Source organism: Lingula anatina, chromosome 10, assembly GCF_051362555.1.
Source record: "Lingula anatina isolate TDL-2025a chromosome 10, LinAna3.0, whole genome shotgun sequence".
Classification (NCBI taxonomy): domain Eukaryota; kingdom Metazoa; phylum Brachiopoda; class Lingulata; order Lingulida; family Lingulidae; genus Lingula; species Lingula anatina.
In genome coordinates, this window is record NC_141776.1 from 11,818,729 (window position 1) to 11,834,234 (window position 15,506).

At 37.0% G+C, this 15,506-nt stretch overlaps 1 protein-coding gene and 1 long non-coding RNA gene across 2 annotated transcripts; both read left to right on the forward strand.

The window, feature by feature from the left end:
* Nucleotides 1-1,962: 1,962 nt before the first annotated feature.
* On the forward strand, nt 1,963-3,125 carry LOC147759595 (uncharacterized). Its single transcript, XR_015331296.1, has 3 exons — nt 1,963-2,082; nt 2,378-2,547; nt 2,914-3,125. It is a non-coding gene; the product is annotated as an uncharacterized LOC147759595 (long non-coding RNA).
* A 269-nt stretch (nt 3,126-3,394) lies between these two features.
* LOC112041669 (uncharacterized) lies at nt 3,395-12,686 on the forward strand. The gene is made up of 8 exons (XM_086997533.1): nt 3,395-4,485; nt 5,235-5,422; nt 5,761-5,914; nt 6,582-6,769; nt 8,418-8,622; nt 9,068-10,855; nt 11,268-11,456; nt 11,832-12,686. Exons 2-8 carry the CDS (start codon nt 5,414-5,416, stop codon nt 12,068-12,070), a joined length of 2,772 nt encoding a protein of 923 aa, XP_086853659.1. The 5' UTR covers nt 3,395-4,485; nt 5,235-5,413; the 3' UTR covers nt 12,071-12,686.
* The last annotated feature ends 2,820 nt before the right edge of the window (nt 12,687-15,506 follow it).

Genomic DNA, 15,506 nt, shown 5'->3' on the forward strand with positions numbered 1-15,506 from the left:
TATATATATATATATATATATATATATATATATGACAGTGTCTCTTTGTGAGTAAGTGAGAGAGTGAGTGAGAGTGATTTTTATTAAGTTATTTATCAATTTTGTATTTTTTGTTGAGATATGCAATAAAAAAAAGTAAATAAAATAAAAATAAAAGAATAGGAACGTAATTAAGGACATTGGTTGCTCTGTGTCTTCCCAGATGTCGTTAGATAAATGGAGCTCGCTCAATTAATTGTAACGAATTGTTCGAATTCAGCGAAAGAGATCTGAACTAAAGGTGAGGAGGTTTTAATCATTTATTTGTTCGTTTATTTATTTTGTTTTTCTTCTTTTGTTTCTCTCGAATTTTCTTCACGCCTAATCGCAGGTTGTTGTTTAATAGAATATCATTAGTGGTATTTGGTATACATGTTTAATCAAGATTTATTCCAGGATGTTGGAGTAACATAGGTTGATTTGTTGTCTTTTTCTCACTTTTGTCGTCGGGAGGCAAACTTAACACTCAGATATTAAATATTATTGTTTGTTGTTTGCATCTTTAAGTCTAGTTAATAGACCTATCATTGCTTTTGAGTAAACAATTAAAAAAACAAATTGTAGCTCTGTAGATTACTAATCTGACAAGTATTTTTCACCCTGTTTGCCAGTAAAACTAGAAAGAAAAAAAGTTGTTATTCCTTATTCGGTCGCCTTTTCATTTCCATTTTGTAAAGTAAAAAAGCCAGGACATGTTGTACCTAAATTGAATTTCTCATCTATGTTTCAGATTTTTGACAGTTCGTCCCATCTTGCGTTTCATTATGTCAGGTAAAATTACTTTGCTGAAGACGCCAAAATGGCAAGAGATTATTTTTCTTATTTTCCATCTTGGATTGATCCACCGCTCAGGTAAGCTATACCCTAGTTGTTGTTCAGTGCTGGGTAAATACAGTTGTTTGACGGTTCGATATTTTGTTTATACAAGAAGCAAGTTAAATATTAAAGAAATGATGATGATTTACCAAATAAAGAAAACATCGCCTACTCAAGTATCAATTATGTGAGTGAGCCTTATTGATTCGGCATGCTTCTTTGAATCTCACTCACTAATTTTTTTTTCTGATCACAAACTCAAAAATATAGGTTTCATTTTTCACAGGCTATTCAAGACGCCTCTCAACCGGCAACTTTAAAACTGTAGACAATGGAAGTTTAACTACATGAATTATGCATGTATGTTGTCCTCTATCGGGACAACAAATGGATTTCTTTTTATATATATATATATATATATTCACAGATATTTCTCAGGCTTCTTCTATCCATTTTTTTTTTTGCATATAACTGACGTCTTCCCTCAGCTGAACTCTGACAGAGCGTAATAGTATTTAGTTTACGAATGCGCAGATAGAAAATCGCTTGTAGTAATTTATTAATGAAGGGAGGAGTGGGAGAAGAAGATGTAATCTCAACAGCCAAGAGACGCTTATCCTCATTTGCCCCCTTCACCCCCCCCCTCTTCCTCCCAACTTCACCATCGACAACGTCAGTTTTTTTTTTTTTTCAGTATCCGATTTCACCACATACGTCGGCTCTGCTGCACCAGGAGCTATCAGTCAAAACACCAGTCTGAACACGGAATACTTGTGCCTGTTTGCCTGCAGCCAAAGTGACTCGTAAGTACTTGCCAAAAAAAAGAAAAAAATCCGAACAAAATATATTCGTACTTTTAGACGGGATCTTGTCATCATGAGTAGTGTGTCGCTGGCTTCTAGACCAACGCAACATATATATACCTACCGCTGTTTGCTTTTGGTATTTATGCTCCCCTGGGTGGTGAGATCATTTTAAGTTAAAAAACATAAGAGGAGAAAAATTCAAACCTCATGATCAGCTTTTCTCGTTTATTGCGGATAACACGCCAAATGTATAAACTCAAATTTTACCCTTTTCTGGTCATCCCCTACAGGTGCATTGCCGCCGACTTCAATCACCAGACGGCAGCGTGTGGCTTTCACGTTGCCAACGCCAGCTGTGCCGACATTTATCAAACGGACTGCTGCACACACTATAGGAAAGAACCTTGTTCGACATCAGACGGTGAGTATTGACTGTGCATGTTACTGGAACTGAACCGTCTACAGCCACAGTACGCGAACTGCTGACTTATTTCTCTTCATACTGACAGTATTACTTTTACCATTTACCAGTTTTGAACGCAATAATTTTAATTAGATTTAATTAAAAAAAAAAACGAGATATTCCTGATCGATGTTGACTTGTAACTTAAAACCATCATATTATATTATATTATATTATATTATATTATATTATATTATATTATATTATATTATATTATATTATTATAACAAAATGTGATTCCATTGAATTGTAGCATGCAACGCAACATATATCTCGTCCAGCGGCACGCTCACTTCCCCTCAATACCCATCCTTCTATCCCAGCGACATCTTGTGTACGTATCGGGTACTTCCGGCGCCTGGCATCTACTTGATGTCCCTCAAGTTCACACAGTTTAGGACCTACTGTAATGACTACGTCACTGTGAGTACAAACAGTGACGTGTGGGTTTGGTTTCAGTAATCTTGGACCAGTTTTTAAAAGCTTTTTTATGTCCATTTTAATTTTCATTTTAATAGGTTGAATTTTCCTTAATTTCAAAAATTATTTTTATATGTATGCATTCAATACATTTTATGTATATAACAGAGTTGTTGTTGTTGTTATTATTATTAAATGGAAACCGATTTCACTACGTTTCATCCTTATCAAATGTCATGCATTACTAAGTATAGGTGTATTTCAAGATATTTCAGCATAGCCGACTGGCGGAGAAAAAGAAAGAAAGAAAAATATATAACAGAATTTGAGGCCTAGCTTGGACTCAGTTTTCTTATCTCTCCATCTCAGGTCAACACACTGACCGGGTTTAGGTATTTACGTCTATGTGGAGTCTACAATATCAACGATATCCATGCACTTGGTTATGAGGTGATTTTCGAAACCGACTCAAGCAGCTCTTCTACTGGATTCTCAGTCACATTTAACACTTTGAATGGTATGTTTTGCATAATGTGTGCGTACTTAACGATACATACCTAGGGATGTTACAGGCCCGTAGCCAGGGGGTTCGGGGGGTTCGAAAGAACCACCCTTTTTGCTGGGAAAAGGTCCACTCTGGGTCAAATGTGAGCTATGTACTTGAGAATTTTATGGTAAAAGGTCCAATTTTTCAAAAAACGAACCCCCCTTCTGAAATTGCTGACTACGGGCCTGTGTTATGTGACCGTGGCGATATGATGATCACTGAAGCCTGTCCATTTAGCCAAGCTTCAGTGAAGATCGAGGAGAATAGTGAGAATAGTGACGTTGCTTGCGTTATATACCTACCAGTAGACAAATTTAAAATCTCTCACACTCTTAAAAAAATTAGCATAAACTTTTCACATTTAACAATTATTATTTGGCATTAAGAGAATGGTGACGTTACCTGCGTTATATACCTACCAGTAGACAAATTTAAAATATCTCACGCTCTTAAAAAATTAGCATAAACCTTTCACGTTTAACAATTATTATTTATAATTTTATTACACTAAGTCATATCATATGGGTATGGTTTGAAAACGGGAATTAGTTTACATTTAAGCCACATGTGCATACAAATTATTTGTAAATCTATAACATTTTAACGAGGGTTGTGTTATTTACCTTTTGTTTTTAAGCTGTTCATTCTTCCTCTTTATCAGATATATCGGTAAAAATCAAATATATACCCCCTTTGAACTTGTAATTACATGTAGCACATGAATGCTCTGAAAACCAGCACATGTATATTCCTAAACCGCCTCGAAGTAAAAAATGTCACCAAAACGTAGAATTATTACTCTTGTGGACTTGAAATAAACATCTGTTTGATTATGACTATATTCCGTAACCACCTCGTCGTCAGAAATAACAATAAAAACTAGAATTATTACTCCCGTGAACTTGTAATAAACATCCGTCTGATTTTGATTATATTCCGAAACTGCCTCGTTGACAGAAATATCACCAAAAAGTAAATTTCTTTCTCCTTTGCACTTGTGAAAAATCAGTTTGACTATATTCCGGTCCGACGCTCCTTGTTATCAGAAATGTCACTTAAAAGTAGAGGTTTTGCCTTGGGACCTTTTTTCTGCAGCAGTCCCAGCTAGGTGTGGCTCAGCTGAGACGTGCTCGGTCATTCAATTAATTCAATTTAAAAAATAAAAATGGTCAGTGTCGACGATTGATTAAATACTTTTCACGCCAGTTGAACGTCCACGACAAGTATTTAGCAAAAATTGACCAAATTGGTCAGACATTACATAAGAATTTGGCGGGAGGTGACCAGCGCACGTGGACGAGGTTATTTCAAATAACATCTCTAGAGCGTGATATATGGTCACTTTATTCGGTTTAAGGGGTGTTTAAGGATGATATGACTATATTTTTTTCTCGGTATGTATGTCAAATAATACACTGTCACCCTCTCGCGATATATGCCATGAACACTTCTCGCTGACCCCCGAGATGTTATGGCATATATCGCTCGGGTGACAGTGTATTATCTCACACGTACAAGTTTGATGCTGACATTTTATTTGGGGTATTATATATATATATATATATATATATATATATATATATATATATATATATATGTTGCAGGCCAGATTGAAATCCAGGCTGGTGTAAAATCGACCATAGTCAAATTTTATTTTCAGATTTTAATTGGGCTTATTCAGGATCAAAATTCCAATTTGACTTAGGAAGATTTAAATCAGGTGACAAATGTAATCCTGACTATTTAATTGTTTATGACATATATATGTTTTTAACCTCATACCCAGGCGAGAGTCCTGCTTTTTTCCATTCACTTCTTATGATGTTGTCTTTCAGGTGCCCACTTCATTATAGTGGCCATGAGTACAAAAGATGGCGTGTATCCTATATAATCTAGTTGTTACATTTCAGGAAGAATTTGCGAAAACAAACATAGCATTTGAAAATAAAATTTGACTATGGTCGATTTTACACCAGCCTGGATTTCAATCTGGCCTGCAACATATATATATATATATATAGAGAGAGAGAGAGAGAGAGAGAGAGAGAGAGAGAGAGAGAGAGAGAGAGATTGATGGACAGACTGACTGACTGACAGACAAATAAACATGGTTCGCGAAAAGAAACATAGTTTTGTATTGCAGCCGACTGTGACGAGGTAGTGCCGGAGGGGGTGCTTCAAGTCGCTTCTCCAAATTATCCAAGTAATTACCCAGTTAGCGTGAACTGTGTGTACGTCATCAAGCCTCTGACTAACGGGTCCTCAATCAGACTCCGGTTTTCAACCTTTGATATTGAATCTGTCAGTGGTTGCATATATGATATGTTGAAGGTGAGCAATGATATCTGGATCAACTTTTAAGATTTATTATTTGTGAATGATCACAGGTAAATAAAGTCTGCGATTCAATTTTGATACAAATAATGAGTGTAAATTTTTTATATCTGAGCATAGTAAAAATCAAGCAAATACTAAAAATCATTTCGTTATGGAAAATGAACAACCTAACACAAAACTTGCGAAGTAGTTAAATACATCGACGAACCGCCGTTACCGCTACTGAGAAATGAGTGTCAGTGACCCGATGGGCTGGTCACACGGCTAGCTATATATATATGCTCGACGGGCCTGGTGCCAGAACAACTCATTACAATTCATTTTTATTTCAGTGGTTTGACTACACTTATGACAAGAGCATGGTTGGTCTATGCGGTTTTAGGACTGGTCTGACAATGCTGACCAACACAGGGATTCGTTTATTGTTCATTTCGGATAATTCGGTAACGAAGCGAGGATTTCATGCCACCATTGAGGCCAACAGCGGTTAGTCCTTTATCTTAGAACAGTTGTTTTCACTTTAAGTAGGTTCCAACTTTAAGTTCAATTTTTAGTCTACTTTGCTCCAGGTTGAATTAGTAGAATGAAACATTGAGTCTGTTTTAATTAGGGAATAAATGGAAAGGTTATGTTTTATACATGTACCAATGGTCGTTTTATTGGAGTTGACTTATTCGGATGACAATAGTTAAGGGCAAATTTCTAAAACCGATTCTTAGACACACACACCTTGTCATAGGGCTGCATCAGCTATGCTTTTCTTCTGTTTTTCTCGATATCTTTACTTCCCCCTGTCATGGTCAACCTGTTATGAGTGACCCATAGGACCTTAAAACCCCACTTGGCCTACACCAAGGCAGTACATTACGATTTGCTGCAGACACGTGTCCAAATACGATCTTTATTTCTAGTATTTCTTCGTGAACTTACGTGGTCCATTAACAGACTTTCCCCGCCGTGTTTAAAGCTCAATTAAAATTCATCAGTTTCCTATACTCTCTTGCCAAAGCTGAAATATGTCATTTTGTTGCTGCATAAGCGTCTAACGCTCAATGTATATACCTTTTGTGCTAAAGCATCTCTCTCATCTAAAACCGACAATCGCCAACTACATATGAACTTCAGTCAACAACCTTCATTTTTTTCTTTTCAGATTGCGGCGGTACATACATTGACCTGTCTGGAAACATTTCATCTCCCGGCTACCCGTCAGCCTACGAAGCCAACTGTTTTTGTGTGTTTGAAATATCAACTACCAGAACAGATCAAACAGTGGTGCTTGAATTTACACATGTAGATTTGGATTATAACAGAAATTCACCCTGCCAAGATTACGTTCAGGTAAAAATAGTACATGTTTTGATAGAATTTGTATTATTCTGCATTCTTTGATGTTGTACGAACAATTCTAAACAAGGTTTCTTTATCAAAGCCTCTGTTTATTTTCTTATGTTATATTTTATTATTGCGTTATTTGACAGTTTTTTATGTTCAATTTTGACATATCACCCGACACTAAGGTATTGTTTTTCAATTGTTTAGCTGTCAAACTATATATTTGGTATTCATAAATAAGTTATGTTTTGCATTTTGGCCTTTTGCGACCCCACAAAATACCTTTATGTGCATCTGCTTACCATAAAATTTTAGTCACTACACTTCAGGGCTCTTATGTATTCTTGTCAATCATTTCGGATTATCGTTTTGATTCCATGACCAATTAGTTATCTTTAGGGATTTTGGTATAAATAAAAGCGACCTTAACTGTTCAATCAAATCAATCTGCCTACATTGTGTTTGTCATCTATTTCATTCATTAGCCCTGCTACTATATACTAAATGGAGTAGACATTAACGCCATTTTTACAGCAAATATAATTTGGATATCATGTCCTTGTAACTTATTTCTGAGTGAGTAGCAACACAGAACGACTTGAATTGTAGCTCATGTAAATCTTTATTCACCGACTACAAACTGGCACGCAGGCAGGGACTGTCACGACGATCTCCCGGAGTCTCTCTCTCACTAACTGAGAAGCCCTCTTTTTATAGAGAATCGTTCTAAGTCCTGCGTGCCCAATAACTTTAACTAAATGTGTTAATTTATAGGAATAATAAAGGAACTAACTGTAACGTACGTGATTAATAGGAAGTATGATAAAACTAAATGCAGGGACTATATTACTTTTCATAGTGGCCCTGAACACGAATATGTTCTCCGGGTAGGAAGGTTACATAATGCTCAGACCTGGGATTGGCCTCAACTAAAATTTTCCAAGGGTGTAGTGACTGTTTTTAGTGGAAGAGATCAAAAGAGCGAAATGACTTAAATGAGGCCCAAGGAATTTCTACAATTTTGGAGTCGTCACCGGGTTTCCTATTTCTGTCATCCGAAAGGGGTGTACCTTCAATTATCTATATTAATTACTTTACCGGAACTTTTGTTTCTAATTTTGGATTCTCTTCCGTGATTGCGAATGTGTTATATCATGAAGTAAATTGTTTTTAATCAATTATCGATTCCCTTATGATACAAGACGTTTCGACCCTTTGGCAAAACACCTTGGCCACATGACTGATTCGTGAACTCTGAAAGGTGGGTACCTCTAGCAACGATTAAAGGGATAATAACTGTTTGTTTTGGCCAAAAAATGAATTTTCCTAGAGTAAACGACAATCTTCCCATACTTACCAATGGTTAACGAATCCATTTCTACATTCAAAGTTAGTCCCTGGTTTTTTTCTAAAAAGTTTGGTTTTATGTTTTAATCTCTTAAGAGATTATTACAGAGTATAGCCATCTGTGGAGGTCACGTGGTCTAATGACAAGCTCAGATATCAGAATAATAACTGTAACTGCCGTTTTTGTGGTAAAACAGAATATGTTATATTTCTATGAGTTGTTTTTAATGTGAAATATAGATCTCATACGAAGAGTTATTATCCCTTTAACTTATCAACCACTATTCAACCACATTCGATAGAACAGAATACCTATTTCACCGAAGCTTTTTATAGTCCTTTTCCATTGACAATCAAGGTGAGAGAACAATCTCAAGTCGGCACTCTACTAGCAGAAGCGTGTAAAAACAGGATTCCTAGTGTTGTGAATGCTTCCTCTTTGTGGATCTTATTCTACGCCGATCATAATAAGCTGGCTGAGAGAAATGGGTTTTCGGCCACATTTTCCATGGGTACGTAAGCATGCATGTGTGTGTCGTACTATTGGTGTATGTGTATACTTTCGTATGTGCAGGCATTAGGTGTGTTAAATAGCTGTATCTTGGCACCGTATAAGTACGTACTTGCAAATGATAATATGAATACACAAATAAAACTTCATTTTTTCATTAGGTTTTAATTGTAATTAAAGATAGAAATATAATTTTCGATACATGTGATTCCTAATTGAACGGCTCCCGACGGTAGAACCCGTGTTTAACGCGATAAATACGCCCATAACACAGAGCTATATAAGGAGGCAGTTTTGTAATGCTTAACCGTGTGCTCCTTTAAAGTGCTTGGACAGTAAATCGTTTTACCTGTTGTTAAATGCGATTAAGTTTTACTGTAAAAACATGCGTATTCCCACATGTATTTAAATATATGCGTGTGCTTGCTTTGTTTTCTGTCCAACAGTGCAAAAAACACAAAATGTCCTTGACGCCAACATTGTTCACGCCAACAGCGCACGCCTCCGTGATAGGGATGAAAGTTCCAGCGCAATTATTTCGAACACTGGCTTTTCCGAGGCAAGTTTGCATACCGCTTTTGTTATCAATGACGAAAGCATATATTCAACGGAGAGTTCACCCAACACTATACCTTGTGGCGACACCACTGCCATCCCAGAGACCTACAGCACCAGTGTTCCATTTATCCAAAACGTCGAAACTTCGGTTCAGTACACTGGCAGCACATACATCGGCGCCCAAAATGACGGTACACAAATTAGCGCCTCGGCTACCCCTACGAAAATCCTCGATTCATCTATGGTATCGCCTAGCTGGACAGAGACCACATTCCAAGTTGAATCGAGCCTATATATGCCAGCTGTGACCAGCGCTGATTCTCGTATGAGCACTTCACAACCAATGGTCATCGAAACGTTCGACTCCGTGTCAGATTCGATTTTTCTGGAAATACCAAGCTTTCGCACTAATGCTGTGTTATCAATCCCAGATATTGCTACAACTAGCTACTCGCAAGCAATTGCACAGTCTCGCGTCTCATCCAACAGCGGCTCTACCAACGGTCCATCCATGGCATCGCCCTCGATGTCGACGAGAGTTCTGAGCCATGCTGTATCTTCAGTCGCAACTAGCACATTCCAGTCGTTAGGTGTATTTGTCATCACCACCGTAACCAATGTTGATTCATCTGTCGGCCACAGCTCAATTCAAACGCTTCCTAGCGTCTTGGAGAACGACATCTTGACAACAGCATCCACTGCAACGACAGCAGCGACTGACGTTTCTGTTGCTTTATCTGTTGACCACAGCTCGATTCAAATACTTCCTAGCTTCTTAGACAGTGACATGTTGTCTCCAATATCCACTGCAACATCGGCAGCGACTGGCGTTCCTGTTGCTTTATCTGTTGACCACAGCTCAATTCAAACACATCCTAGCTTCTTAGACAGCGAGATCTTGTCTACAGTATCCACTGCAACAACGGCAGCGACTGACGTTTCAGTTGCTTTATCTGTTGACCAAAGCTCGATTCAAACACATCCTAGCTTCTTAGACAGCGACATCTTGTCTAGAATGTCCACTGCAACAACGGCAGCGACTGGCGTTTCTGTTGCTTTATCTGTTGACCACAGCTCAATTCAAACACATCCTAGCTTCTTAGACAGCGACATCTTGTCTAGAATGTCCACTGCAACAACGGCAGCGACTGGCGTTCCTGTTGCTTTATCTGTTGACCACAGCTCAATTCAAACACATCCTAGCTTCTTAGACAGCGAGATCTTGTCTACAGTATCCACTGCAACAAAGGCAGCGACTGACGTTTCTGTTGCTTTATCTGTTGACCACAGCTCGATTCACACACTTCCTAGTGTCTTAGAGAGTGACATCTTGTCTACAATGTCTACTGCAGCAACGGCAGCGACTGGCGTTTTCAGCCACACTGAAACATCGAATAATTTCACCCACCTGTCAACAGAAAACAGTACCACTACCGCACCGACAATTGGTGAGGGCAATACAACGATTCCAAACACTTATACGACCAGCGTTCCTTCAGAATGTCCACGTGTACCGGAGATACCCCATGCGTCTCACAACACTAACAGCACTGCCATTGGGACTGTGGTAGAATACACCTGTGATGAGGGCTATGAGCTGGTCAGTACGTCAACTTCCAGTGGCATTGAGTGCCTGAACAACGGGACGTGGAGCACCTCCAACGTCCAGTGTGAACGTAAGTACGGCTTGGGCGGATTTTGAAGCTATATAATGGTCGCTGGACCTTTGCATAGCAACATTTTATTTTCCTTGGAAATTTCAACACTTTCTGTTAACCACCCAGGTATACTATATCTAAAACCATTGACAAAACTACGATTTACATGTACAAGCAAGTCTTGTTCTAGATTTTCAATCACAATTAGAAACATAAACTCCATAATATTGTACAGATAATAGTTTTTAAACGGTTGTGAACAAAGCAGATAAAGTTGAATTCTTTCTACTATTGTGAACTATTGTGACCATTTTCCACATTGAAAGGGCATGTCTATATTATCCAAAAGTTTCATTCATCAGTTAGTAAACACTTTATTATGAAAATTATGTTTCTGAAGCACACTTATCACGTTCGTCTTTTATTTCAGTGATAGTTTGTACAATTCCAAGCGATGTTACCGAGATTACTATTGTCAGCAAACCCGAAATTATTCTGTACAATAAATGGGTAGCATATTCCTGCTTAAACGGCTTCGTTTTCCCCGATGGTGACGTTAATCGACGCGTCCGTTGTGTATCTAAGACAAGGTGGATCCCAGACTTTATTGGCTGCAGCAGTGCGTAATTAATCTTATATTTTTGGGGGGCAACACCGATCCCACGTTCTTTTAAAAAGGTCTGCCTTAAATAAACACTATATGCCTATCGTGTTGTGGAAGACAAACAAAGATATGTGAAAGTGCATACAGTACATAGACGGTTGTTATTTTAGATGCCACTGGTCTTATTTTTTATATGCTAAAACATGCATTGCGCTATATATATATATATATATATATATATATATATATATATATATACAGTATATAATTAACAGAATGATTAGTTTCTTTGACAAATTTCAGTTTTGTATTTATAATAATAATAATAATAATTATTATTATTATTTTTATTTAATTATGTTTCCTGAATGAGTCTTTACCTTTTTCCAGACACCAGTTTAGGTCTTCCTAAATCATCCCGTCGTCTTGGAAACCCCCGCATGGAGGCGCCACTGGCTGGATTCATAGGAACCTTTGGGCTAGCAATAATTGGCACCATTATTGCTTTTATCGTTGCGACTGATATTGCCACAATAAAACAGCATCTGAGACACATGAGAAGAAACTTTAGACTTAAACGACCGACTAGCATTTATAGGAAATCATACAAACAAGAAAAGTTCAACTAAATGAAGGGATTTGGCAAAGCATGTATGTACATGCAATTTCGTTTTTAGGGAACGCTGACGGGGTCTAAATGATCCACAGGGATACTTTCACGGACAGTGATATTAGCTTTCACTAACAGTTAAATGTCAAAAGATCATATCCAAATACTAAATCGAGAATATGCATTATACAAAAAAGCAAAAGCAAAAATGATGATGGAAATAAAAACAGTAAGCAAACAAACTAAATAGAGAAAAGTTGCCATTGACTTTCGTTGCCTGCATTATAGAAAACAGATGGAGTTAATATTTGACAACAATTCAAGGCACTAAGCTTATATAGGGTATTTTGTGTATTATAAAGAGTATCTTTGTTTTATAGGAGAGCAAATTTGGTTCGTGTACATGTAATTGGTGACATAGTGATGGGAAAGGGCATTGTTTAAGTTACAGATGAAGTCGAATCTTTGCAACTCAGCAGACCAAATGCCACTTTTTAGTTTTGCATATGTGTCTTTAACATGTGTGAATTCCATTGTTAAGCAAGAATTGTCTAGTTTCCTCTCAGGTTGCATCCATTTAAGCATAACACGTTTGTGCTTTAAATGTAAACGAACGTCAAGCATATATATATATATATATATATATATATATATATATATATATATATATATATATATATATAAAGAGAGAGAGAGAGAGAGAGTTGTATATACTTGTATTATACCATATGTTTTATATGTTTTATTACCTACTCAGTACGGGTATACTTTTGGTATGAAATACAGTGTGTACGTGGTGTTAATTGTAGCAATCTTCTTGACTTCTTGATATGGTTATTGTACATATCCTACTGAAAACAAAACAGGTGAGTATATATGGTATCTTATAGAAAGTTCTCACCACTTTGACTACTCGGATGCAAAAGCACTATTTTTTTCTCCGCGTGACATGCGTACACATGTATAGGCCTATAGGGCCACAGCAGTGCAGCCGTTTGTGTAGATTTAAAGAAAATATATCATAATGATATTTAAGATGGAATTTTACGACGTGATCAATGATGATCATATTTTATCAAAATAGTTATACGTAATGCTACGTACAATTTCACTGACTTGCAAAGGACATTTTTTGACAAATAGTCTGAAATGCGGTGCATTTTGTTTTACTCCAAACATGTATATAAATAGACTGCTGCATATTCCAGTTATTCTTGTTTGCTATGTATAAGATTTAACCTATCGCGAATAAAAAAAAGGTTTCATCAAACAACAGCTCTATTAAAATCGATACATGTGTTTTAGATCTGGACTACCCTTGTTATCAGGTGACTTCTTAGAGACCGGATGCACGTTGTTAAACGTAAAAACTTACTTCCTTGAGAACAATTTGCAAGCCAAACCAAGGGCTTCTTCCGTTACATGGAAGCGGAATAAAATAAACATTTGTTAAAAAAAGTCAACAAATGTTGGATCAAATATTAACGCAAACAGGTTTTTGTTCTTAATGTGTTACTTAGGATCAATTTTACTTTCTCACGGAGTGACTGTGGGGATATAAAGGTATTGGTTTCTAGCCTCGTTTATGGGGGTGGAAGGTTCCAAAGAATAGAAACCTGAAAATAAAAACAGTAATCTGCGTGTTCGCTAATTTGGACTCATTTTGGCAAAGCACTGCTTCGCTTACATATTTTTCACCTTCCGACAAGGTAAGTAACTGTAATTTATCTTATTATTTTTTAATATAAATAATTTTCCACTGTCTCTGTTTGAATCTGGTGTAGGCCTTATATATATCCTCAGTTAATAAATCCAGGATTTAGTTTATAGTTGTTAATTTAATAACTAATTTTTTCATACTGAAACTGCATGCTTTTTATGTAGGGTCGTACTTGAGTTATTATAAATGTATCTAAAATTCTTCAACGTATTTTTTGTGTTTTAGTGCATTTCAAAGTATGTGTGCATCACTAGAATTATAAATAAATAAGACTGAAAACGCAACTGTTAAGATCAACTATAAATGAAAGCGCCCGAGCTTTAGGCTGGTGTGTCGTCTTCAAGAACTAATGAATAAATAAATAAATAAATATATAAAGCCTTGTTTTTTATTCCCTGAAGAAGGCACACATGCCTAAAGCTCGGGGGCTTTAAACCAATTATAGTTTATCTTTATAGACGCGCTTACAATTTAATTAATTTATTTCTTGAACGAGATCAACATGGTGATTTATGATGGATCTTCAAAGCATTATAAATGATTTCTCGTGACCATATTTAGCACCAAAACCATAGAAACGAAAACGGAAGTCATTGCCTTCAGTTGTATAACATTATATGATTAATATTTTTTATTTCAATTTCGTAGCGCGCACGTATTGGGTTCCAATTTCAACCCGAGAGCGATGCTATGGCCTTGGCATTGATCGTATTTCTGATGTCTTCGGTGAGCCAGGTTATCGTAGCCGGTACCACTGGTAAAGTTCCCTACGCTATCTGTCACTGCTTTTTGATAAATGCTTTTAAGCGGGTGTTAAAAAGACATACCATGTGTGTTAAACCTTTTATAGCAAACGAATGTGCTTTCCTCAAAATGTCAACGCTTTTCCCATTAACTAACGTACAATGTACATGTAGCCCTACATGTATATCCTTCCAATGACCGCTGATAAAATTAGGATCAATAAACCTGACTTCGAGTTTTTAATTTGGTTTTACCATTACGAATGAAATTGACCTAGCTGTCTCCACTCCCACCACGTGACTGATTCAAAAACTTAAAACTTACAACTCAAAAAACCTGTGAAGGGCTACCAGTAGATTGCAATCCTGTAGGCCTAAACGGGTTTAGGTGTGGAATAATTTGGTGATTAGGGGATTTGGGGATTAGGGGATTAGACCCACCCCCTCCCCATTTCCGTTGGTATTCTCCCTTGATTTGAGTAACTTGACTGCCAAATTCAATTTCAAATCTGAAATACATTGCATTGTGTGATGTTTGCAAAGCTGATTGTCCCGGTATCAAAGAAACGTTGAAGGTTAAGACAGAAATAGAACAAATACAAATGATCATTTTCCTGTGTACAGAATTGGAATATTCGTACAACGAGGCATGATACCATCTTACGTTCTTACTGTCGGATATCCACGAACTTGGCACCCTTGAGATATCGACCTAATTACCTGCTAAGGCAAACGCCTCACCCCTCCGGGCAATTTATCGACAAATGCATAACGTCACGCCTTTGTGATCGCGCCGCGGTGTATTTGCCGGTCAATGTCTGGTCGATTTAGTCAATGTTTACATTTAACAGATTTTATTTTAGAACGAGCCGGAAAAGTCTGTCTATTTGTAAAATAAAATGGATATTAACATACAGTACGTAAATGTGTGTATGCGATATTTTTATCCGTTCTCATTTTGATGTTTCACCATAATCATAATTGTCATTATT